This window comes from Oryctolagus cuniculus, chromosome 12 (assembly GCF_051225735.1).
Source record: "Oryctolagus cuniculus isolate XC-2025 breed Fujian yellow rabbit chromosome 12, ASM5122573v1, whole genome shotgun sequence".
NCBI lineage: Eukaryota > Metazoa > Chordata > Mammalia > Lagomorpha > Leporidae > Oryctolagus > Oryctolagus cuniculus.
Window position 1 is genome coordinate 64,266,504 of NC_142878.1, and position 26,042 is coordinate 64,292,545.

Here is a 26,042-nt window from a genome sequence, read left to right on the forward strand (position 1 = left end):
CAGCCTGGCCACAGATTTCTATTTCCAGTGGTGGATGACAGTGAATGGTACACTAGCAGAATAATGGTAAAAGGATTGGACCTTATGATCTCTTAAGGCCCATTCTAAGGTTGTAAGGAATCTAGTATCTGATGGACGTAGCATTCATTCCACTCACATTTAGATGGTTTTAGTAACTGAATTGTGACCTCCACAACAAGGTCAATCAGCATGGGACAGCTGCTCATCGTGACACACAGGTGCACTGAATGCCAACCACTAGGCAACATGATACGCCATGGGCCCCACAGCCTTCCTGCAAGCACCTGTACCTCACCAGCCCCTCTCTGCCACCCCAGGCTGGAGATACCTTCTCTGCGTACTTTTCCCGCTTGCGCTTGCGCTCTTTCACTCGGTTGGTTTCCTCCTGCTGCCGTTTTTCTTCCTGCCGCAGTCTCACTACCAAAAAAATAAAACAACAACCTGATGAAGAACCTATAGCAATCTTAATCCTCATCCTCTGCAATCCAGGTGGCCTATCCACTGATGTTTATGCTCAAGATACAACTTCTATTTGTTTAAGGCAGGTAACTGGCATGTTTCTGACTAGGACAAAGAAGAGACTTGTCGGATTCTTAATTGCTTTTGGGTTGAAGTCATGATTTCATTTAATTATTATGGGCCTTTTCTTGCCTTATCCCCTCCCTTTTCCTGTCTCTGCATTGCACACATCAAGCATGGTGGCAGAGTTCTGGGAGGTATTAAAAAGGTGCTGGCAAATAGGAGTTTGTTGTCTGGTATGATGCCGTGTGTGTCCTCAGAGCCTCACAGGATAAACCTGAAACCCAATGTTCTCTAAAGCTAGAAATACAAGGGGAAAGGGTTTGTATGTTTATTGCACAGTGCTTCTCCAACTTCTTAACAACGTTCCCAGGGGCAGGAGGTGTGTCTAGCCTTCCTTGTACAAACAGTGATGCTTTTATTTGAAGTCTTATTTACTTTAAAAATATACACACAGATTGGTATTGGTATTTGATGTAGCAGTTAAGATACCACTTGGGATACTCAGATCCCATACAGAAGTGCAGGATTTGAGTTCCAGCTCTGCTGTCACTTCAGCTTCCTATAGTGAGCACCCTGAATACCTGGTGACAGCTCAAGCACCTGGATCCCTGCTACACAAGCTGGAGACTCAGGTTTAGGTCCCAGCTCCTGGCATCAGCCTGGCCCAGATACAGTTTTCTGTGGGCATTTGCAAGAATGAACTAGTGGATGAAAGATCTCTCTCTTTTTCAATTAAGTAAAAATTTAAAAGTTTTTTGATTATAAATTTCATTTTCTACTCCACAGCACATCTTTGGATTTTCATACAAAATATTAATGTAACAATGTTCTTCTCCCCAGATATGTTTCCCCCTTTCCTCTTCCATTCTCAGATGTGGGGTGAGCATGAGGAAGTTGAGAGTACGTACACTTCTTCTCCAGCTCTTCATCATCTAGAAGAAGACTAACCACCTCTTTGGGTTTCAGGGTATCTGGTTTGAAGTTCCCACCTGAAATCACCATCCGCTGAATCTACACCAAAGCAGATCAAAATGTCACCTGCAGCCATTCATTCCCTTATGACAAATATCCACAAAGAAACATCCTCTTCAACACACTCCCGGGGCGAGGCCTCTGGTTTCCCTATTTCCTTGTCATTTATCTTACTGATCCATCCAAATTATCTGTCCAGCAGAAAGGACAATATGAACTTCTTTGCCTGGACTGCTAATTGGTAGACAGAAAATCCAACAATGCCATATAAGGCTGGAAAAAAACAGCAAAATAGCCATTTCTTTGGAAGCTATAGCAAACGACATACAACTCCAAAGCAAATCAGCTGAGGGCACTACGACACGAGCTCAGAGTCACTCCTCCTTCCTCTGCCAAACCTAAAGGACATACCGGTATCAGTCTCCACATGAAGAACAGCCAAACAGGCTCTGGACATCATTCTGTTGGAATGGAGTGAAGAGCGGCCGGGCAGCGCAGACTGCTATTGTACAGGCCCTGACTTTATATTTTCTAAGCAGAGGGAATTCTAGTTTCTTCACTGCCAATGAAAGGCAGGAGAGTCCTTCCTACACAGCCTTAGTCTAGGTGTGTGGCTGGACGTCCAAATCTCTCTTCCATCCTAGTCTCTTCCGCTGTGCTTACCTCACTCTTCTCCTTGGCTCTCTGCAGAATGCGTTCTTCAATGGTGCCTTTACAGATGAGCCTGTACACAGTCACCTGCTTTGTCTGCCCCAAGCGGTGGGCCCTGTCCATGGCCTGCTGGTCCACAGTGGGGTTCCAGTCGCTGTCATAGAAAATCACCTACGCAGACAGGATGAGAATACAAAAGACTGAAGTATGATCAGGGTAGGACAAGAAACTCAGCAACCTGACCCCGGATCTGTTTGCCATGGTTTGGTGTCTGTACAAATTCCTCCCTCAGTCTGAAGACGAGAAGATGTAACTACCCAGAACACTCAGCCTTCAGGCAAGAGACATGATCCTGGGCTGCTCCTATAGTTTTCATTTTTAAAAAAGCGGCAGTCATAATAAACATTTAGTGCTTAGCATATTAATATCAATAGTTAAAACTTGACACAGTCATTGTTCTACAGTTCATTAACTCATTTAAATTCCACAATCACCAAGACTTAGGTACTATTTTTAAAAAAATATTTATTTTTATTTATTTGAAAGGCAGAGTTACACAGAGAGAGAGAGGTAGAGGTAGAGGTAGAGGTAGAGGTAGAGGTAGAGGTAGAGGTAGAGGTAGAGGTAGAGGTAGAGGTAGAGGTAGAGGTAGAGAGAGAGAGAGAGAGACGTCTCCCATTTGCTGGTTCACTCTCCAAATAGCCACAATGACTAGGGCTGGGCCAGGCCAAAGACAGGAGCCAGGAGCTGCTTCTGGGTCTCCCACATAGTGTGGGGACCCAAGGAGTTGGGTCATCCTCCGCTGCTTTCCTAGGCGCAACAGGTAGCTGAATCAGAAGTGGAGCAGTTAGGACACAAACCATCACCTATAAGAGATGCTGGTGCTAAAGGCTGGACCTTTAACCCACTGCTGCCCTGACTTAGGTACTATTAACATTCCCATTTGATAGATGAGGAGACTGAGACACAGCCTAATGGGGGAGGAGGGTGGTGGGATGGGAAGGCCTTCTCTTTAATGCTTAGAAAGAGACAAGCAAGCTTTCCTGACTTTCTTAGGCTTCTATCCTGTCCCATGAATTCCAAAGACAGAACGTTTAAAGGATTCCCTGGAAGTTACTCCTATTTGGCTAAACAATAAGCAGACAAAATGTACCAATATTAAGTGAGCCTCAGTCCTAAGACTGTTATCCAACACAGCAACAGCATCTTCTGAAATAACCCCAATCCAAAATGGCTCCCATAACTCACGTATCCTCCTCTATCTCCAATTAAAACCGCCATACCCAGCCAGTGCTTCTCCAGGAAAGTGTCTGCCCTTTCAGTCACTGTCCTGGACCTGATCCTCACCACGTATGTCTGGTTCACGAGTGCTGCCAGCTGAGAGAGCTTCCCAGATCTCAGTCTCGTCTACCCTGGGTACCCTGGGCACCTCTGCAAACCTCTCATGCTCTTGCTGTCTATGCTGTGAACACACCAGGTCCAAACTCCCTTAAATAATCTGACCCTGCTATATATTTTTTTTATTTTATTTTTTTGACAGGCAGAGTGGACAGTGAGAGAGAGAGACAGAGAGAAAGGTCTTCCTTTGCCGTTGGTTCACCCTCCAATGGCTGCCGTGTCCGACGCGCTGCGTCCGGCGCACTGCGCTGATCCGAAGGCAGGAGCCAGGTACTTATCCTGGTCTCCCATGGGGTGCAGGGCCCAAGGACTTGGGCCATCCTCCACTGCACTCCCTGGCCACAGCAGAGAGCTGGCCTGGAAGAGGGGCAACCGGGACAGAATCCGGCGCCCGGACCGGGACTAGAACCCGGTGTGCCGGCGCTGCTAGGTGGAGGATTAGCCTAGTGAGCCGCGGCTCCGGCCCTGACCCTGCTATATTAATCCAACTTTATTTCCTGTTATTCTGCCATTCTCTCTCCAGAATTCAGATCTTTGCCATTTTCAATGTTCTTACCACTACTAGTAAGAGCTCCCCCCCCCCCCCATTAGCTCATTCTTACGGTGCTGTTATGTCTTGTTTTACATGAGGCATAATCCCTCAGGTTTTGTTTTGAAGATTTATTTTTATTTATTTGAAAGGCAAAATGACAGGGACAGAGAAAGGGAGGCTGGGAGAGAGATCTTTCATTCGCTGGCTCACTCCTCAAAGACCAGGATGGGGGGCCAGCACTGTGGCATAGAAGGTTAAGCCTCCATCTCCAAAGCCAGCATCCTATACGGGTGCTGGTTCAAATCCTGGCTGCTTCACTTCCAATCCAGCACCCTGCTAATGCACCTGGGAAAGCAGCAAAGATGGCCCAAGTCCTTGGGCTCCTGCACCCATGTAGGAGACCTGGAAGAAGCTCCTGGCTTCAGCCTGGCCCAGCCCTGGCCACTGCAGCCATTTGGGAAGTGAACCAGAGGATGGAAGATCGCACTCACTCTTGCTCTCTCTCTCTCTTTCTCCCTCTTTCTCTGTATCTCTGCCTTTCAAATATATAAATCTTAAAAAAAAAAAAAAAAAAAAGTCACTGTGAAACCTCATTACTGATGCTCAGTATATCCACAGACCTAAGATGTGGAAGCATACAATGCTTGTCAGTTGCTGAAGAAATAACAATCCTGTTGACAGGACACTTTGGCATTTCAAACAGAACTATGTAAAATTTTAGAAAATGCAGTTTAATCTGAAGAACAAAGAAAGAGAAGACACAGTTAACAAAAAGGAGACCACCAGTGGACTGGGGGATAACACTGCCCAATATACCTAACAGGACTGCATGTGTGCAACCTGGGGGCTGCTATCCTACCAAAAATTAATACCATGAGTTGTCCAAGCTTGGGATAATGGCTCAACATGGATTCATGCCATGCATCATTAAATAGGTACTCCCTTAACATTTATATTTTTCCTAGAAGTCTGAGCGGCAGCCAAGTCTGATTCTATTTTTTTAAAGCTTACAAACAACAAGAAAATTAATACTTAAGGAGATAGTTTGAAAGACCCAAATTAATGGTTATTTATTCTTTACATGGATTAAAGAAGGTGGGTACTGGGGAGAAAAAGAGAATAAAATAGGACTCTGTGTAGAAAACACTTATATGGGGGAAAAATAAGAAATAAATAAGCTAAAAGGTTAAAACAAGACCAAGAGTGACAGAATTAAAATCCTAGAGAGTTGTACATTATTCTGTAATCAGAAAACAAAATGAACAATCGGCTATGATGTGAACCAAGGGGAGTGCTGGGGGAGACAATGCACCACAGTGGGACAAACATGACAGCTACATTTGGAAATCAGCTTACGGAGCTCTGCGAGACATTCCAGAGCAAAAAATAACTCTTAGAGGACTAGAACAACCTCATTAACCAGGAGAGATTAAAGCAAGTCAATCTACAAAGCGTGGCCCAGCAATGACTAAGGAGAAATATATTAATAGTTAGCACCTTCACGAAGCTGTAAACATCAAGTTAAGCAGGCATGGAGGGTGGTGCAAGTTGAGACAGGACAGAGAGATCTGGCAACATAGGCCATAGGCCAATGAGAGCGAGGAGAGAATACAATGGAAAACAGCAAAATTTCTAGAGGAACAACTGGAAAAAGTTGGACCACTCTTTGGAGGATGGAGCTTTTTCTCCTAAGAGGTACTTGGAAGCTCAGTTCCTTAGAGAGGATAAAAGCTGTCCCATGGGACACAGGACTTCTCAGACTGCCACTAAAGAACAAAAGGTTCTCATCCGCCCTAGTTGTAGGATTTATTTATTTGAAAGGCAGAGGAACAGGGAGGGGAAGAGACAGGGAAAGAGGGAGAGAAGGACAGATAGATGGATCAATCTTCTATCTGCTGGATCACTCCCCAAATTATCTCAAGAGCTGGGGCAGGGCCAGGCTGAAGCCAGAAGCCTGGAGCTCCATCCGGACCTCACACATGGGTGGAAGGAAACCAAGTACTTGAGGCACCAAGAACTGCTTCCCAGGCACATTAGCAAGAAGCTGGATCAGAAGTCCATAGTAGCCTGGACTCCAACAAGCACTCCAATATAGGATATGGATGTCCCAAGCAGTGGCTTAACCCACTGCACTACAACACTCACTATCACATGTAAACATTTAAAACAGGTCTGACACAGAAACAAAAACAAATGCAGCAGTTTAGAACAACCCATCACTAAACAGAGTAAAATACAGATACTCCTATTCCAGGAAGATTCAAAGAACACAGATGGTAAGGGAGTAAGAGGCTGCTGCCATTCACTGTCCTCTAAAATCATATTTTCACTACCAAGGTGGAGCTGACACATCCCTGATGTTTACAAAGACTTGTTTACAGAAGCATTCTCAATCATGAGACCTTAGTCTTCCTTGACATTTTAGAATGACTTTTTCCTTGTCAATAAATGGCTGTGGGGATCCAAAGCTAAATAAACCTCAGGGCAAAGGAAAAATGCCAGACAAGCAGCTAAGTCTATTGTTTTTTCTAATGAAACACACAGACATACACACACATCCACTCCACAACCACTTGGGTTCACAAAAAGCATAACCTAGGCATAAATTTCAATCTTACTAACCCATTTCTCTAATAAATATTCCATTCAATTTTAAGTTACAAGTGAACAACAATCCTCCCCAAAATTAAAATGTAAATTATTTTGTAATTCAGAATTCAGTGTTCAGGGCCTCAGGTTGAAAAGGGATTCTAGCTTCTATTCCTGTAGCTATGGAGTTGGAGCCCACGCCTACTTTGGTTCTGTGTGGCTAGTAGGAGCTCCTTACCCACACAGGGCAAATCACATGAACTAGCACAATGCCAGCCCCAGGAAATTTGTTTTAATGAAACACTAATGCTAAACCTCCCCAGGTGACCTAATGCAGTCTTGTGGTCTTAAGTATCATCTATGCTTGATGATCCCAAAATACCTATTCAGATACATCTTTCTCTCCAACTCCAGACCACGATGCATGGGGAATGCTGCTACTTAATGTCTGATACTCCTAACAGATTTGTTTCTCTACCTTCCTCCATACAGAATTTCAGTTTCCTCCTTTCTGAACAAAAGTCAGGACATATTTAAAGCCCAAGCTAGATTAAGTTACACCATTCAAATTCTTCCAACCTGTCCTACATTACCTCCCCCGCCCCCGCCCCACACCATTTCCAAGTACACTGGATCTGCTTCTGCAACCCCATCTCATACCATTCTCCTCACTGACTCTGTTCCAGGACTCTGGGCTCCTCACTGGTGCTTGATGGTGCTGAGCATATTCTCCACTGGGCTTTGCACTTTTCTAGTCTGCCTGGAATTCCCTTCTTTCTGCCAGATATGTGCTTGGCCTTCCTTTTCCCTCTCTTTAGATCTTGGCTTAAATGTCACCCAGTCAAAGAGACACTACCAACCCACATAAAATAGTGACCCCTAGTCATTCTTTTCTTATTTTTTAAAGATTTATTTATTTTATTTGAAACACAGAGTTACAGAGAGGCCTTCCATTTACTGGTTCACTCCCCAAATGGCCGTAACAGCTGGAGCTGAGCCAATTCGAAGCCAGGAGCTACTTCCAGGTCTCCAACGTGGGTGCAGTGGCCCAGAGACTTGGGCCATCTTCTACTGCTTTCCCAGGCCACAGCACAGAGCTGGATTGAAGTGGAGCAGCCAGGACTCAAACCAGCAACTATTAGGGGTGCAGCAGTGTAGGCAGAGGCTTTACCTGCTAAGGCACAGTGCTGGCCTACAACTCCTAATCATTCTATCACTTCTTATTTGGTATACTTTTCTTCAAAGCATTCATATTTTTAGAATTTTTCTTGTTTATACTTCTCCTAGCCAATTCCCTGCTAGAAATGAAATTTCTAGTAATTGTGAGGATAAAAATGGAACTTCGTTTTACTGCATGCTGAATTTCCTGGTGCCTAAAACAGTACCAGGCCCTTGGTAGATGTCCACTGAACATTTGTTGAGTGAATGAATGAAAGCACAAATGAATTGTTCAAGGCACTAGAAATACAGCTTATAGGGGCCAGCACTATTGTGTAGCAGGTAAAGCCACCACTTGCGGTGCCAGCATCCCATATGGGTGCCGGTTCAAGACCCAGCTGCTCCGACCCAGTTCTTTGCTATGGTCTGGGAAAGCAGTAGAAGATGGCCCAAGTCCTTGGGCCCCTGCACCCATGCAGGAGTTCCCAGAAGGAACTCCTGGCTCCTGGCTTCGGATCGGCCCACCTCCAGCCATTGTGGTCATTTGGGGAGTGAACCAGCGGATGCAAGACCTCTGCCCCTCTCTCTGCGCCTCTGCCTCTCCGTAATTCTGCCTTCCAAATAAATCAATAAATCTTAAAAAAAAAAAAATACATCTATAACACTTCCCTCCACTGAGAAGGTCTAAGGCTAGATATGAAAATAATTACAATATAATGTGACTAACTTGAATAGATGGAGGGGCCTGGGAAGAACTTGGCACCTGAATAAGGTTTTCAAAAAAAAAGGTTACCAAGTCCAAGAGATGGGTTACAAAGGGATGATCAAGGCTGAGGAAACAATTCATGCAAGTGTGACACGGCATGTCATGTTCAGGACACTACATCAGTCATTATCAGGAACAGAAAATTTTGGAAAGAAACGTGATCTGGCACTTAGGCTGGAAAGGCAGATAAAGGCCACAAATGTATAGCCTTATAAGCCATGGAAAGAAGTTTATAGTCTATCTTCTAGATAATGGAGAATCCCAGAATTCTGTTTTGTTTTACTTGAAAGATGGGCAAGATGGAGAAAGACAGACAAGAGAGACAGCTTCCATCACTGATTCACTCCTAAATGTCCACACTGGCTGAAAGTGGGCCAGGCTCAAGCTGGGAGCAGGGAACTCAATCCAGGTCTCCCAAGTGGGTGGCAGGGACCCAACTATGTGAGCTATCACTTGCTGCCTCCCAGATTCTCCATTAGCAGGAAGCCAGATTCAGGAGTGAAGCCAGGACTTGAATCTGGGTACCCTGATATGAGATGAAGGCACCTTATTTATTTATTTATTTTTTGATAGGCAGAGTGGACAGTGAGAGAGAGAGACAATGAGAGAGAGAAAGAGAAAAAAAGGTCTTCCTTTTCCATTGATTCACCCCCTAATGGCCGATGTGGCCAGCACACTACACTGATCCGAAGCCAGGAGCCAGGTGCTTCCTCCTGGTCTCCCACATGGGTGCAGGGTCCGGCACCCTGACCAGGACTAGAACCCAGGGTGCCGGCGCTGCAGGCAGAGGATTAGCCTATTGAGCTGCGGCGCTGGCCAATGAAGGCATCTTAACTACTATGCCACACAAACACTGCTCTTGAAGAATTTTAAGTGAAGGAGTGATACGATTAATAAAGAAGGGTATAAACAAACTTAGAATAACAGCACAGCAAAGAATGAATTTGGAGTAACAGTTTTGAGACTAGGGACTGAGGCTGGAGCCTAAAAGATCAGCTAGGACAAGTGGTAAGTCCTGTACTCACTGAGTCTATGATTATGCAGGGACTGTGGAAAATGTATAAAAATAGAGAACCTAGGAGCCAGTGTTGTAGCACAGTGGGTTAAAGCCCCAGCCTGCAGCCTACTAAGGAACAAGAGTGAACACAGCCTAGGAGTGCAGACAGGGAACACAGACTCTAACTCCACTTCCAGCTCGGCTGCCGAGTCTATCCGGTCTCTTCTTCTCTGTGCCTCACTTCTCCATGGCCCTTCTAGATATGCCTCTTCTTCATACCTACAGGGACACAGATGCCTTATACTCCACAGAGAGGCAACATAACAGCCACATTCAGTGCCATTTTTAGAGTCATGACTTCAAGGAGCCAGGAGCTTCCTCCTGGTCTCCTCTGCAGGTGCAGGGGCCCAAGAACGTGGGCCATCCTCCACTGCTTTCCCAGGCTGTAACAGAGAGCCAGATTGGAAGTGGAGTAGCCATGACCTGAACCAGTGCCCATATGGGGTGCTGGTGCTGCAGGCTGGGGCCTTAATCCGCTGCGCCACAGCGCTGACCCATATATTTTTATATATATATATATATAAATAAAATAAAGGTTTATTTTAAAAGGCTTATTTATTTAAAAGGTTTATTTGAAAGGCAGCATTTCAGAGAGAGAGAGAAGGAGAGGAAGAGATAGAAATCTTCCATCCACTGGTTCACTTCCCAAATGGCTGCAAAGGCCGGGACTGGACCCAGCTGAAGCCAGGACTCGAGGGCTTCTTCCGGGTCTCCAATGTGGGTGCAGGGGTGATCATCCATTGCTTTCTCAGGCACATTAGCAGGCAACTGTAACTGTATCTGTATTAGCAGGCAGTTGTAGCTGGGACTTGAACTGGTGCCCATATGGGATGCCATCGCTGCAGGCAGTAGCTTTACCTGCTACACCACAGTGCTAGCCCTGGAATACATTTTTTTCATTACAAATTTCATTGTTCTCCAACCATGTTTTGAACTTTAAGATATAAAAATATGAGTTTTACAGAATAAGCCTAATGAGACTTTATCTGAAAACCTTACTCTTTAGAGTTAATAAAACAAATATAGTTGGATTGCCTGATTTTTTTTTTCAGTCTATTTATCTACATTGATATAACCCAAATGTCTAAAACATTATCAGACACAAGGTAGGCATTCAATAAATACTTGCTGAATAATTGTTTAAGAAACTTACTCAAAGAAAATGAACAGAAAAGTTCAACAGGAAAGCTACAATGCCCCAGTTCCAGTCAAAATGCAATTATAGTCTTTAAAAAAGAGGCAAAGAAGGGAAGGGTGGGCTTTGGGCCTAGAGGTTAGCCACTGATTGGGATGCCTGCATTCCATAGAGTGCCTGGTTGAGTTCCAGTTCCTCAGCTTCTGGCCCAGTTTCCTGATAATGTGCTGCACCCTGGGAGGCAGCAGGGGATGCCTCAAGTGGTTGAAACCCTGCCACCTACCTGAGAGACCAGGATGGAGCTCCTGGCTCCCAGCTTCAGCCTGGCCTAGCCCTGGCTATTGAGGGAGGGGATTTGGATAGTAAGCCAGCAGATGAGAGCTCTTTCTGTGCCTCTCTCTGTTTCTCTGCCTCTTAAATAAATAATTCTTTTAAAAGGCAAATAAATAAATAAATAAAAGGTTTGTGACATAAAGAGCAACAACAAACAGCAAAGCATATTTCTAATAGAAACCCAGCCTATCCAATGTATTGTGTTGATTGATACTCACTGTATCTGCAGCTGTGAGATTGATACCCAGTCCTCCAGCTCGTGTACTTAACAGGAACACAAAGATATCATTCCTGCAGAAAAGAGAAGCACAGATTAAGAGAAAAATGGTGCATGGTATATATAGTGATCTCTGGATAAAGAACTAAGACAAAGAGTAGTTACTGAGAACCAACTAATGTTCCCTTGAAACACTGTTACAGGGGGCCAGTTTGAGTCCTGGCTGCTCCTCTTCTGGTCTAGCTCTGTGCTACAGCCTGGAAAAGCAGTGGAAGATGGCCCAAGAGCTTGGGCTCCTAGGAAGACACTCCTGGCTCCTGGCATCGGATCAGCCCAGCTCCAGCCATTGTGGCCATTTGGGGAATGAACCAGCAGATGGAAAACCTCTCTCTGTCTCTAACTCTCTCTGTAACTCTGCCTTTCAAATAAGTTAAAAAAAAAATTTAAAAAAACACTGTACGAAAGTGCCCTCTTGATAAGAACTATTGATAGAAGTCTGCCAATTTGCAGGTAAATTATTGCTGCTCTCTAATATCTGAATGATACGCAATACAATTATAAACATAGTAAAATAAGTATGTTTTTGTGAATTAGAGACCTCTCTCCAGATAGCAATTTTTTTTTAAAAATTGTTTTATTTGTTTGAAAAGCAGAATTACAAAGAGAAAGAGAGACAGAGAGAGAGAGAGAAAAAAAATCTTCCATCTGCTAGTTCACTCCCCAAATGGCTGCAGTGGCTGGGGCTGGGCCAGGCTGAAGCCAGCAAGTAGACTGGAAGTAGAGCAGCTGGGACTCAAACCAGTGCCCATATAGGATGCTGGCACTGCAGACAGCAGATAACCCATTATGCCACAATGCCAGCCCCTATAGCAGTCATTTTTAACATGTCAAGCAATTCCTAATTCACACAGAGGGGCCAAATCAATCACTATTTTATGTTGCTACCCCTAAGAATCAAGACTCCCAGTAGTTTAGGAACTAATGGTTATTATCCCAAAGCACTTATTTTAAGATGAGGAAAGTGAGCCCCAGAAAAATGATGAGATGGGCTGGCATTGTGGTACAGCAGGTTAAGTTGCCCCTTACGATGTGAGTGTCCTGTATCTGATAGCTAGTTGTAGTCATAGCTACCATACTTCCAACCCTGCTCCCTGCTAATGTGCTTGGAAAAGCAGTGGAAGATAGCCCAAGTGCTTGGGCCCTTGCCAGTCACATGGGTGACCCTGATGGTGTTTCAGATTCCTGACTTTGGTCGGACACTGCACTGCCTACTGGGACCATTTTGAGAGTGAAATGGAAGATCTCTCTGTCTTTCACCTTTTCTCTGTTGCTTTGGCTGTCAAATAATTTTTTTTTTAAAGTGATGTGAGGTCAGGACTAAAACCCAGCCCATGACTAAACTGAATTTAGGAATAGTTCATGAAGATAGGCTAGGATTAAAAAGTGCTTAGGGACGAATGCCAACACAATCCTTGTACAGAATCTATTAGACACAATTTTCTCCACTTCTTCATTTTAAATCCCTGTAAAGAATCTTAGAAATACAAATAAACCTGTAAGTGCCACTGTCACTCATTCAGGCAGCAAATATTTACTGAATATCTCCTCTATTTTTGAAGGATTTATTTTCTTTATTTGAAAGGCAGAGAGAGAGAGAGAGACAGACAGACAGACAGAGAGATCTTCTATCTGCTGGTTCACTCCCCAAATGGATACAATAGTTGGGGCTAGGCCAGGCCAAAACCAGGAGCCTGGAATTTGATCCAGGTCTCCCAAGTGGGTGGGAGGACCTCAAGTACTTGGGCCATCTTCCACTGCTTTCCCAGGCACACTAGTAGAGAGCTGGGTCTGTGGAACAGCCAGGCATCAAACTGGTGCTCATACGATGTTGGCAATGCAGGCGGTGATTTAACTTGCTATGTCGCAGTGCTGGCCCCATCACTGAGTATCTCTCTAGGAACAAGGCCCATACCAGATCAGAAGGAGGAGGATTTTGAATAAAAGGCATCCACGTACACGCATAGAAACAGAATCTAAGTGTTACCACAGTTTTTGCTGCTCACTCGTTTTCTTGATGTTCAACAACTATAACTAGAAATTCAATCTTTTAAAAAAAAAAAGATTTATTTATTATGTATTTGAAAGGCAGAGTTATGGGGGGAGGGAGAGAAAGAGAGAGAGAGAAATCTTTCACCTGCTGGTTCACTCCCTAAATAGCTGCAACGGCCAGGGCTGTGCCACACTGAAGCCAGGAGCCAGAAACTTCTTCCAGGTCCCCAACATGGGTACAGGGGCCTAAGCACTTGGGCCATCTTCCACTGCTTTTCGTAGGCCATTCATAAGCAGGGAGCTGAATTGGAAGTAGAGCAGCTGGGATTTGAACCAGTGCCCATATGGGATGCCAGCACTGTAAGCAGTGGCTTCATCTGCTACACCATAGTGCCAGCCCCTAGAAATTCATTTAGATCAGTGTTATTCAATTTGAAGGTCACAGTTATCATTTGTTACACCTATGCTTGGTCATGCAATCAGTTTAGTGGATCTTGACTGCAAATAATAAATAACTAAAGAAAAATGGAAAAGGGGCTGGCATTATGGCACAGTGGGTAAAGCCGCAGCTCGCAGTGCCCATCCCACATGGGTGCTGGTTCATGTCCTAGATGCCCCGCTTCCAATTCAACTTCCGTGTTAATGGCCTGGGAAAAGCAGTGGAAGATGGCCCAAATGTTTGGGCTCCTGCACCGTGAAGAAGCTCCTGACTCCTGGCTTTGGCCTGGCCTAACCCTGGCCACTGCAGCTATTTGAGGGGTGAATTAGAGGATAGAGTTCCCTCTTTCTCTTTCTCTGTGTAACTCTGACTTTCAAATAAATAAATAAATCTTTAAAATAAGTAAATAAAGCTTAAAAAACAAGAAAAAAAGAACCAGAACAGATTAGCTGAATCAGAAGAGGAGCAACAGGGACCCAAACTGATGTTCTGATTTGGGATGCTAGTGTCACAGGCGGTGGCTTAACCCACTGTACTACAGTGTTGGCTCCCGGATTGGAAAATATTTTAATACATCATATGTCACAAGGATAAATACTATTTTGTGAAGCTTTAGACATCACAATGCAACATGATTTTAGTCTGTGGATTCCAGTAATAATAATAATAAAAACCAGAAACATGTCGTCATCAGGATGCTCTCATGCCTTCAGGCTGTTCTTTCTTGGTAAAGTCACTTGACTGCTAAAAGTCTGTTTCCTGGACTGTAAAATCAGGATGCTATGAATACAGCTCAAGTGACTAACTGATGATGTATAAACATCAAACATGAGTATCAGTAAAGGAACCATTTTGAAACGAACATCCTGATGAATCACGAAGCTCAGTAGGTCCTGGTGGAAACCAGCCAATTATCCGCATTCAATTAAACACAACTTTCCTAAAAAGAGGCATGGATAACTGCATTTCTAGAGGCCTCCTGTAAGTCATGATACCAAAATGTTCGTACGCACAAAGGTTCTAGTCTACCCCTGACTTTTATCAAGAAGCTTGATATTTCATAATTCTACTGAATTTACAAAATATCCTTTACAGGCTGGTGCCGCGGCTCAATAGGCTAATCCTCCACCTGCGGCGCCGGCACCCTGGGTTCTAGTCCCGGTCAGGGCGCCGGATTCTGTCCTGGTTGCCCCTCTTCCAGGCCAGCTCTCTGCTGTGGCCAGGGAGTGCAGTGGAGGATGGCCCAAGTGCTTGGGCCCTGCACCCCATGGGAGACCAGGATAAGCACCTGGCTCCTGTCTTCGGATCAGCGCGGTGCCATTGGAGGGTGAACCAACGGCAAAGGAAGACCTTTCTCTCTGTCTCTCTCTCTCACTGTCCACACTCTGTCAAAAAAAACCAAAGATATCCTTTACGATCAAGCCATACAGCAGAAAAAAAATGGAAAGGCAGCTGCTAGTTCAAAAATACATTTTCCCGCAGATATGGAATGACAGAAGCAAAAGTATAGTACCTCACAGGTCCACCAACTATGTAACCATGGTAAGAGTTTATATAAAAATTGAGCTTTCCAGGGGCATACTAGTCTTTAAGGAACAATAACTTCTTCCCACTTCAGTACTGAGAAGGTTACTCTTGATGCATACACCATCTTCCTCTCCTGCTTTGGTGGCTACAGAGGAGGGTGGTCAGAGGCTTATTTCTGATACTTGTATTAGAGCTGATGGAGGTCCCCAGTGGCCAGCACTTGTTGGGTGACTACTGAAGAAGCCCAGAGCATTCGGCACAGATAGGGATGGGAGAAGAAGGGAGTTGTGGAACAAAACAAAGGGTAGATGCAGAAAGAGGGATCATTTCTCCTAATGTGGACAGCTGGATAGTTAAGTCCCCAGATATAGTCATCGGTGACAAACAGAGAGTATATACAGATAAACAGAATAAAAGGAATATAGGTAAAAATAAATTAGTAGGAAAACCCAGAAACATGAGAGTAAAGTGCTTCTTTTGGATGTCAATTATGCAGTGAAAAGATGTCTTCTGATAAGGGACATATTATTTGGCCAAAATCATGGAAAATAAATGATTACAGACATCTTACTTGTTAGCAAAGAAATTAATTTCTCTTCTTTTTCTGGAATACACCACTTGATTTTTATAAACAAAAACATCCACATCAAACTGCTGAAGAGTTCCTTTCTACTTCATAAATCTAGTACATTAATCACATGCATTAATGTTTTTGGAGACTGACTAAACAGAAGACAAACATTCCAGAAGACAACAGGGTGGTTTGGGTGCCCTCTAGGGGGCTGAAAAGGAACCTCAACTCAGGGTCTCTGTTGGAATAGGCCTTAGAGATCAGTGGTCTATCTCAGTGGTAAGTGGGGGAAAGGGGTGGGGAGGGTTTGGTACACATGGGTGTGTACCTAAAGAGCAAAGACACACCCATGTCTCAGTCTTACTCTTTAATGAGACCACTGATGTTTCTTTGCACCAAAACACCTAGAACAGTTCTGGGCACGTACTGATTACAGCAAAAGGCATGCTGAATGAATCAAAAAGGCATCAGAGATCTAGAAGGCTCACAAATAAAGAAAAGCTCATGCTATAGTCACCTGTTCTCATGCTTTCCAGATGGTCATCCTACTGATCACACAGGACAGGATCTGTTCGATAAAGGTCAGAGGTAGGAGGAAGGGAAGCAAAGGCCAGGGTACCACAGAGCACAGAGCTTTGAACGGCTTCTAGGATCATGCACAGGTCACATGTTCTGACTGCTGTGCAGTCAGGACATCCTGGCCAAACAGTCTTTAGTCTCAGTCAGACTTTTTCCTGGAAGGATCCCTCATAAATAAATCTTGTATGAAGGGAATGTAAATGGCTTTTTATAGGAGTTCTTGTTTATTCTGGGTGACCTTTGAGCCAGGGGGCGTTCTAGCTGAAATTACAACTTTTTTCTTTTGATGTCTTTTCATTAATAATCAAATTATGTGGCAGAGCATCCTCTTCTGTTTCAAAAACACCTGTCTTTTGGGGTTACTGCAACCAATCAAACATGCAAGCTGAAGAGTTTTCTTCTAACCGGAAGGGTCAGTTTGACAAGCACAAGGTGCAAGTTCAGCTTCTATACATGAGAAGATTATTTCTTAACACACCCCCAACTAGCTTGTAATGCAGGTAGGGATCAGGAGATTTTACTTTCTTATCTCATTTTACCTAATATTAGATGTAGGGTGAAAACAACAATCAAATGCTGACTTCAGATAAACTTAATGCTAAATAATTCTCAATCGTAAGGTCTGGAGGCTTAGGTAAGACTTCCTAGTAAAATGCTATACACAAGAAGATTTTTACTAAGTAGACCTAGTACAACTTAATGGTAAAAATCCAATCCTTTAAGCTTTGAAAAACTATTGTGTGCTACTGGGACTGCTCAAATAATTCTCATAAAAAAGACTTTAGAGATAACAGATATATCCACTGAAAAGGTTACTTTTTTTTTTTTTAATAAAATTGAGTTTTAACTTTATAAAAAAAAAAAAAAGAGATTTACTTATTTGAAGCGGATAGTTACACAGAGAGGAGAGACAGAGACATCTTCCATCTGCTGGCTGACTCCCGAAAGGGCCTCAAAGTCTGGGGCTGGGCCAGGCCAAAGCAAAGAGCCTAGTAATCTATCTGTGCCTCCTGTGTGAGTACAGGGGCTCAAGGCCCTGGGGGTATCTTCCAGTGTTTTCCCAGGAGCATTAGCAGGGAGCTGGAGTAGAAGCAGAATAGCTGGGATGTGAACCAACACCCTTAAGGGATGTGGGCGTTATAAGCGGCTTAACCCACTGTGTCACAATGCTGGCCCCGTGCAAAGGTTACTAATAAAATACAATGAGCCCTGGATCTCATAGCCTATTTTCTGGAAGAACAGCTGTAGCTCTATAACTCAGAAGCCCAAATCACTAGATGTCAACAAACCACAGTTTGGGGTAGAGCAGAACTTTTCTACAAAACAATCTAACAATATGCATACACTCTTCAATAATTTCCATTGTTTGAATCTAAATGCCAAGAAAGTATTCATCCAATGTTTCCGAAGTAGAAAAGTGTTACATATACTCAGTATTGAATACTAGTCTTAAAAAAACAATCATTGCGAAGACTTGGTAATGTGTGAAAATGTTTCTATTATAAACTTAAGTGGAAAAAAAATCAAGACACAAAGTCCTATCTATAATATGACATCAATAGTGTAAATATGATCACAAAATATACATTAATGTCTAGAGGGATAATACCAAAATGCTACCAGTTAACTGTGGAGGGATTGTGTGTGTTTTTCATTTTCATCTTTAAATATTTTTCAAATTTTCCTCCACAGACATTTTATTAAAATATATAAAGACTCCAATCATTATGGAAAACAGAAAATTTTGCTGTTAATGAAATCAAGTGTACAAAATCAAATATGCCAGTGGATGAAAAATAGAAACAGTACTGGGTGAAATACTTTTGCCTTTATGGCATTTTCTTATTACATACAACACATGCTACCTCACATCAATGTGCCCAAAGTGATGATGTGAGTTTGCTTGACTGGACAAACTCAGGTCCCTGAGAGAAACATGACTACAGAGCTGTACATAAGATCTCATGTACAGGAACTCTCAGAGCATAATAAAATGTACATTTCACTAATTTCAGTCTCCAGAAAAGACAAATCACATGGTAAGGTTCTCCCCCTCCCCCGTTTTACCTTAACAATGTGGTGAAGTACTGACATGTTTATACAGGTTTTAAACAATCAGTTTTAGAACTTGCCAATAGTTTGTCAGTGGAGTCACCAGATCAGGTTATCCACATCAGCTCAAAATTAACAAAAGCTGAGACAGGTGTTAAGTAGATTGTTCCCTCTACTGCTAGCCAAACAGTCATCTGGAATTCTGGTGTATAGTTTTAACTTTGGAGTCACTGACCTAACTGGGTATTCATGGTAAACCAACACATCAGGATGTATACACCACCTGTGGCTCACTAATATAAGGGGTACCACAATGGCAAAAATTCTGAGGGCAATCTATGCTGAATTATAGATGTATTTTGTGGCCAAACTGTTTTCTGCCTGAATTAAGCCATGCTTAAAAACCAAAATGAAATAAACTAAAAACTGCAACTACAAATGGCCATATGATTTTCTTTCCTCGAATTCAACCGTTAAATATGAATAGGCCATCCCATTAACAGCCAGAAAGTCAAGTTTTGATTTACAGACATTAAGATCTACTTTATTCCTCAGTTCTCCCAGTCTAAGGAAGAACTTTAAGGGTGGAGCTCAAGAGCCTTATAGGTAGCGGTGCTTGGTTTTCTCTCCTTGGAGAGCACAGTAATCAGATCCCGCTTACTCTGAGAACGATCACTCAGGATAATTGTGGCCCTGTGAACCCACGGCATCAAACAGGTGGCACTGGAAATTTCATAGGCTCATTAGCAGGTGGGAGAGGTACTATACCGAGAGCTACCGGCTGACTATAAGGTAACTGCTGTAGTTTGTCATACTGCACTGCCCTGTAACACACTAGAAAGAACAGGAAAAAGGAAGGCATTTTTCCTAAACTTATACAAAATGAAATCCACAAACAACCTAAAACCTGAGTCAATAGCAGAGATGGCTACAGTTAACATTTAGAACAAGACTCTGTGGACTTTCACCTACATATGTGTTATCCACTGAGGAGATCTTGGTTAATAGTCAGAAATGGTTTCTCTTGTTGTCCAAAAAATAGGCACTGATGTGGTCAGAAAGTATATTTTAAACACAAAAATTACCAAGTATTTTTAGTCATTCATTCATTCTGATACATATGTAGATCTGAATTACTATCAGTAGACTTAGCAACCTCTTAAAATGGTAGAACTAGAACATGACTGATTAACAATCTGAGATGTATTTGCTTTAAAAAAAAAATCACCATTTCAAGGATTAGAGGAAAATCAAATAACAATGTTTATAAGTCTCATTCACATTACCTGTTCTGAAAGTCAGCAACCATGTCTCGCCTCTCTGAGATCTTGGATGAACCATCAAGCCTCATGTAGGTATGCTTTCTGTAAACCATATATTCCTGCCAATCAGGGTAAAAAGACGTTAAGTCTGACATAAATGACTGTATTCTAATTCTCAGAAGTATTCACCCACCTTCCACACACTGGGGGCAAGGCACTACATCCAGAATGGGGAGAAAGCAGCATGATCAGTCCAGGAACTTCATGTGTGAGAACACTAAGGGGAACCACCCTCAATTTCAGCTTGGAACCTAATTTTATTCCTGCAGATTTCAGTAAATTTTACGAAAAAAAAATTTTTTTTTCAACAAAAAACACCAATTACCAACCAGATATTTTTCACAGTTATGAAAACACCCAGTTTTCTGTCAGTGAGTAACATTCACCCTAAAGACTCCCCACCCCCTAACAAATCGCTACAGGCCAAGTCCTGAGCGTTCTTCTCCTTTCAGAGCAGGCCTTACTGCTGACAGGGACCTACGTACCAGAGTGAAAAAGAAGACAAGGTGACTTTCAATGGCAGACAGTACTCCTTACAGCAAATCTAAGAGGAATTAGAGTTTTAAGAATGGAGAAGACACTTCAAGAGCTGCAAGGCAGAGAGAAGTACCTCTCCATCCTTAGAAGCTGCAATTCCTCTTAACAGATGATGTCCAAATAAACACCAATTTCCTCTTTTGTTGTCCGATTACAGTACAAAAAGCTCACTTGTAGAGATTATAAAATGATTCTTCTAATAGGAAACACCACCAACAGTCACAGTAGACCTCCTCCCTCTATGCTCTCACTTTCTACAGTTGTTACTGTGGGCAACTGCAGTACAGAAATATTAAATGGAAAATTACAGAAATAAGTAATCCATAATTTTACAATAAATATTATAATATTTTGTTATTCAAATCAATCTCTGCAGCAAGGATAGTTTCTTCAACAAATGGTTCCAGGAAAACTGGACTTCCACATGCAGAAGTATGAAGCAAGACCCCTACCTTACACAAAAATCCACTCAACATGGATTAAAGACCTAAATCTATGATCTGATATCATCAAATTATTAGGGAAACCCTGCAAGACATTGGCATAGGCAAAGAGTTCTTGGAAAAGACCTCAGAGGCACAGGCAGTCAAAGCCAAAATTAACAAATTGGATTACTTCAAATCGAAAAGTTCACTGCAAAAGAAAATACTCAGCAAAGTGAAGAGGCAACCGATAGGAATGGGAGAAAATATTTGCTAAATATGCAAGTGATAAAAGGATTAATAACCAAAATATATAAGGAGATCAAGAAATTCAACAACAACAAAACAAACAACCCAGTTAAAAAATGGACAAAGGACTTAAACAGGCATTTTTCAAAAGAGGAAACCCAAATGGCCAACAGACACATGAAAAAATGCCCAGGATCACTAGCTGTCAGGGAAATACAAATCAAAACCACAAAGAGGTCTCACCTCATCCCCTATTTAGACTGGCTTTTACACAGAAATCAACAAACAACAAATGCTGGCAAGGATGTGGGGAAAAAGGTACCCTAACCCACTGTTGGTGAGAATGTAAACTGGTACAGCCACTGGAAGACAGCATGGAGACACCTCAGAAATCTGATGACCCAGCCATCCCACTCCTGGGAATTTACCCAAGGCAAATAAAATCAGCATATGAAAGAGTTATTTGTACCCTCATGTTTATTGCAGCTCAATTCACAATAGCTAAGATATGGAATCAAACCAAATGTCTGTCAATTTAAGACTGGATAAAGAAATTATGGGATATGTACACCATGAAATACTACACAGTGACAAAAAAAAAACAAAAAACAAAAAACAATGAAATCCTGTCATTTGCAACAAAATGGATGAAACTGGAAAATCTCATACTTAGTGAAATAAGCCAGGCCCAAAAAGACAAATACCAAATGTTCACCTGATCTGTGATATCTAATAGATATCACACTCTGAGATGCAATCACTTGAACAGCCCTTGTCTCAACTGCTGAGGAACAGGTTTTTTTTCACACTATTTGTTGAACTCTTTACTTAGTATAGAGTTAATTGTATGTGTATAAAGTTAACTGAAAATATATCTTAGTAAAAAGTAAGAATGGGAACAGGAGAGGGAGGAGGAAGGGGGTTGGGGAGTGGGAGTATGAGAGGCAGAGGAGGTACAGTGGGAAGAAGCACTATGATTCTAAAATTGTACTTAAAAATGAATGAAGTTTGTATTCTTTAAATAAAAGGTTTCTGGGAATAAAAAAAATTTTTACGACGCACAAAGTGGTAAATTTTATTTAAAAGGTGAAGAAAACACACACACACTCATGTGGACACGGTTCAGGAACAGAGTAAGCCAGGAAGGGAAAAGGATGGGGATGGGAACTACAGAGATGGTGCCATGGGACCCTGTCTCATGGGGGGGGGGGGGGGGCACTGTGCAAGAGTGAGCAAGCAAGCATTTTGTTATTTATTTTTTAAAATAAGATTTTATTTATTTGAGAGCTAGAGTTACAGACAGAGAGAGATGGAGGACAGAGGGAAAGGACTTCCATCCACTGATTCACTCCTCAAATGGCCAAAGTGGCCAGAGCTGAGCCAATCTGAAGTCAGGGGCCAGGAGCTTCTTCCATGTCTCCCATGCGGGTGCAGGGGCCCAAGCACTTGGGCCATCTTCCTCTGCTTTCCCAGGCCACAAGCAGAGAGACTGACTGGAAGAGGAGCAGCTGTGACATGAAGAGGCACTCATACAGGAAGCCAGAGTCGCAAGGCGGAAGTTTAGAGTCTACTACACCACAGTGCCAGCCCCAAGCATTTTATTATTGTTAATCTCTTACTGTTTGATTTACACACTAAACTTTATCATATGCAGTTATGTATAGGAAAAAAAACATACTGTTGTATTTTCCATGGTGTCAGGCAACCACTTCCTGTGGATAAAGGAAAACTACTGTATTTTGTATACAACCATTTCTGTATTGAAGAAGACTCATCATTTCTGCATTCGGGGAATGTTTATGTTAGTTTTCTGTGATCTAATGTTCTTTTATTGTAATAATCTCATATGTAGGGCTCGTGTCTCCATATGTGGTAGGTTATTCTTTAAGCAAATGAGTGCCAAGAACATGTCAGAGGTCTCTGCCTAGGGTACTGGTGAGACCAAGCTTGTCACTTGAGTATAAAAGCTCACTGAGGCACAAATCTTCATTGTGGTTTGTTTGTTTTTGTTGTTGTTTTACTATTCTATTTATCTCAGTGTGCTTCCTTAGAAGATTTGGTAATATACCATCAAAGTGAGCTTCAAGTTCACTCTTACTGGTATAGCTCTGTAGAAGAGTGGGGTATGTTAGATGAGAAGGAATTTAGAAAAAAAGCTCAAAAACGGTAGCACGGTGACCATTTCTAATCCAACCAGGGAATATCACAATGCCGAACAACAAAAGGACTATGCCAACACAACTAACAGAGAGAAATCTATCTCTGATTTAGACTGCAATAAAATTTTAAGTTTCCTGAATATGAACTCTTTTCCCCTTTAAAAACCAGAACTTTGGGGCCAGATGCTCCACTTCTCATCCAGCTCTCTGCTGATGGCCAGGGAAAGTGTTAGAGGATGGCCCAGGTGCTTGGGCCCCTGCACCCACCCTGTGGGAGATCCGGAAGGAAATCCTGGCTCCTGGCTTCAGATTGGCCCAGCTCTGGCTGTTGCAGCCATTTGGGGAGTGAACCAGAGAACTGAGTATCTCTTTCTCTGTAACTCTGCCTCTCAGATAAATAAATCTTAAAACAAACAAACAAACAAACAATACTTTTAACCTTGGAGAGCACTGATAAATAGATCTTTTTTTTTTTTTTTTTAAGATTTTATTTATTTATTTGAGAGGTAGAGTTACAGACAGTGAGAGGAAGAGACAGAGACAAAGATCTTCCCTCTGTTGGTTCACACCCAAATGGCCACAATGGCCAGAGCTGCACCAATCCGAAGCCAGGAGCCAAGAGCCTCCTCCCGGTCTCCCACGCAGGTGCTGGGGCCCAAGCACTTGGGCCATCCTCCACCACCTTCCCAGGCCATGGCAGAGAGCTAGATCGGAAGTGGAGCAACCGGGACATGAACTGGCACCCCTATGGGATGCCGATGCCGCAGGTGGAGGATTAACCTACTGCGCCACAGCACAGGCCCCGATAAATATATCTTCTTATAAAACTTTTTGGTTACATACTCATTTAATAAGACCAGTATAACACCAGGGATATGAACCCTAGACAAAACCAACCCTCATTACAAACAGCCTGTTAACAGAAACAACAGAAATAGATCTTTCCCTTCTGCTGCTTCAAGCCTTAACTCTCCTACCAGGGGAAGGGTGGGATTTCAGAAGGTTTAAGATGAGTTTAGAGCCCACTGCAGTAAGCAGCTTCAAAGTAACAAGTAAATATACATGAAAAAACCACTTTAAGGGGCTGGCATTATGGCGCAGTGGGTTAAAGCCCTGGCCTGAAGTGCCAGCATCCCATATGGTGCCGGTTCTAGTCCTGGCTGCTCCTCTTCCGATCCAGCTCTCTGCTATGGCCTGGGATAGCAGTAGAAGATGGCCCAGGTCCTTGGGCCCCTGCACCCATGTGGGAGACCTGGAAGAAGCTCCTGGCTTCAGATCGGCGCAGCTCTAGCTGTTGCAGCCACCTGGAGAGTGAACCAGTGCATGGAAGACCTCTCTCTTTGTAACTCTTTCAAATAAATAATTTTTTTTTAAAGAAAAAAACACTTTAAAAAAAGCTAACTAGAGGATCATCTATATCCTCACAGTATAGGGAAACATGTAAAAGAGTAGGCTAAAAATGCAACATAAATTTTATTCACACATTCTATTCCCAAGCTATTGTAGATCTCTAAAATACCAAGCTACTTACAAAAAGACACAGAATAGAAGTATAATCAAGGCATATTTGGAAAGAGAGCCTTTGACTTTTAATTTCAAGAGCTGTGAATACGTCCATCCTTCATTGTTTCCACATGGTCCTTAAAAAAATCTAAAATTTCAATGACACTGTGAAAGACACAGGTTCTAACAACTGATGATCTGGTTAGTACTCATAAGCACTTTCTCAAAAATGTGTTTTATAAATCTGAGGAAAAAAAGGGGGGGAAGTGTGTCAGCATTGTGGCACAGCAGGTTAACCCACTGCCTGGGATGCCAGCATCCCATATGAGTGCTGGTTCAAGTCCAAGATGTTCTACTTCTGATCGAACACCCTTCTAATTAGCCTGGGAAAAGCAGTGGAAGACGGCCCAAGTACTTGGGCACCCGCCGCATACTTGGGAGACCTGGGTGGAGTTCTGGGCTACTGGCTTTGACCATGCCCAGCCCCACCCGTTGTGGCCATTTTGGGGAGTGAACCAGTGGATGGAAGATTTCTGTCTCCCCCCTCTCTGTAATCCCACATTTCAAATAATAAATAAATAAATCTCAATTAAAAAATCTAAAACTAAAACAACTCAAAAGTACCAAATATCTCTACTCACCAATTTCAACACCAAAACATTTTCTGAGGTCCACCTTAAAAGTCTTGCTTTCTATGTTCTTTTTGAAATCAGGAGCTGATTGGTTAATAAGAAACTACATTCACTATGGGCTGGCGCCTTGGCTCACTTGGCTAATCCTCCGCCTGTGGCGCTGGCACCCCAGGTTCTAGTCCCGGTCAGGGCGCTGGATTCTGTCCCGGTTGCTCCTCTTCCAGTCCAGCTCTTTGCTGTGGCCTGGGAAGGCAGAGGAGGATGGCCCAAGTGCTTGGGCCCTGCACCCACATGGGAGACCAGGAGGAAGCACCTGGCTCCTGGTTCCTGATCGGCGCAGCACACCGGCCGTAGTGGCCATTTGGGGGATGAACCAATGGAAGGAAGACCTTTCTCTCTGTCTCTCTCTGTTTAACTCTGCCTGTCAAAAAAAAAAAAAAAAAAAAAAAAAAAAAAAAAAAAGAAGAAGAAGAAGAAGAGAAGAGAAAAGAAAGAAACTACATTCACTGAATTCTCCAGCTAGATAATTTTATTTACTTATTTATTAATACCTGAGAGGCAGAGAGAGAAAGAAATATCTCCCATCCATTGGTTGAATCCCCAAATGCCCACAACAGCTAGACCAGGTTGAAATCAAGATGCCAAAGCCC

General features: G+C 42.9%; 1 protein-coding gene across 5 annotated transcripts in view; it reads right to left on the minus strand.

Moving 5' to 3' along the window:
• The window catches only part of INO80 (INO80 complex ATPase subunit), a 148,185-nt gene that overhangs the window by 11,814 nt on the left and 110,329 nt on the right, over window positions 1-26,042 (minus strand). For 4 of the 5 annotated variants that reach the window (XM_017348137.4, XM_002717971.6, XM_089310075.1 and 1 more), the window contains exons 28-32: window positions 19,855-19,949; window positions 11,353-11,425; window positions 2,179-2,337; window positions 1,452-1,554; window positions 350-438 (exon numbers count right to left, since the gene is read on the minus strand). In XM_017348137.4, coding sequence (XP_017203626.2) covers window positions 350-438; window positions 1,452-1,554; window positions 2,179-2,337; window positions 11,353-11,425; window positions 19,855-19,949 — 519 coding nt within the window. The remainder of the gene's footprint in view (window positions 1-349; window positions 439-1,451; window positions 1,555-2,178; window positions 2,338-11,352; window positions 11,426-19,854; window positions 19,950-26,042) is intronic. The other variant, XR_016218039.1, reaches the window with a different exon arrangement.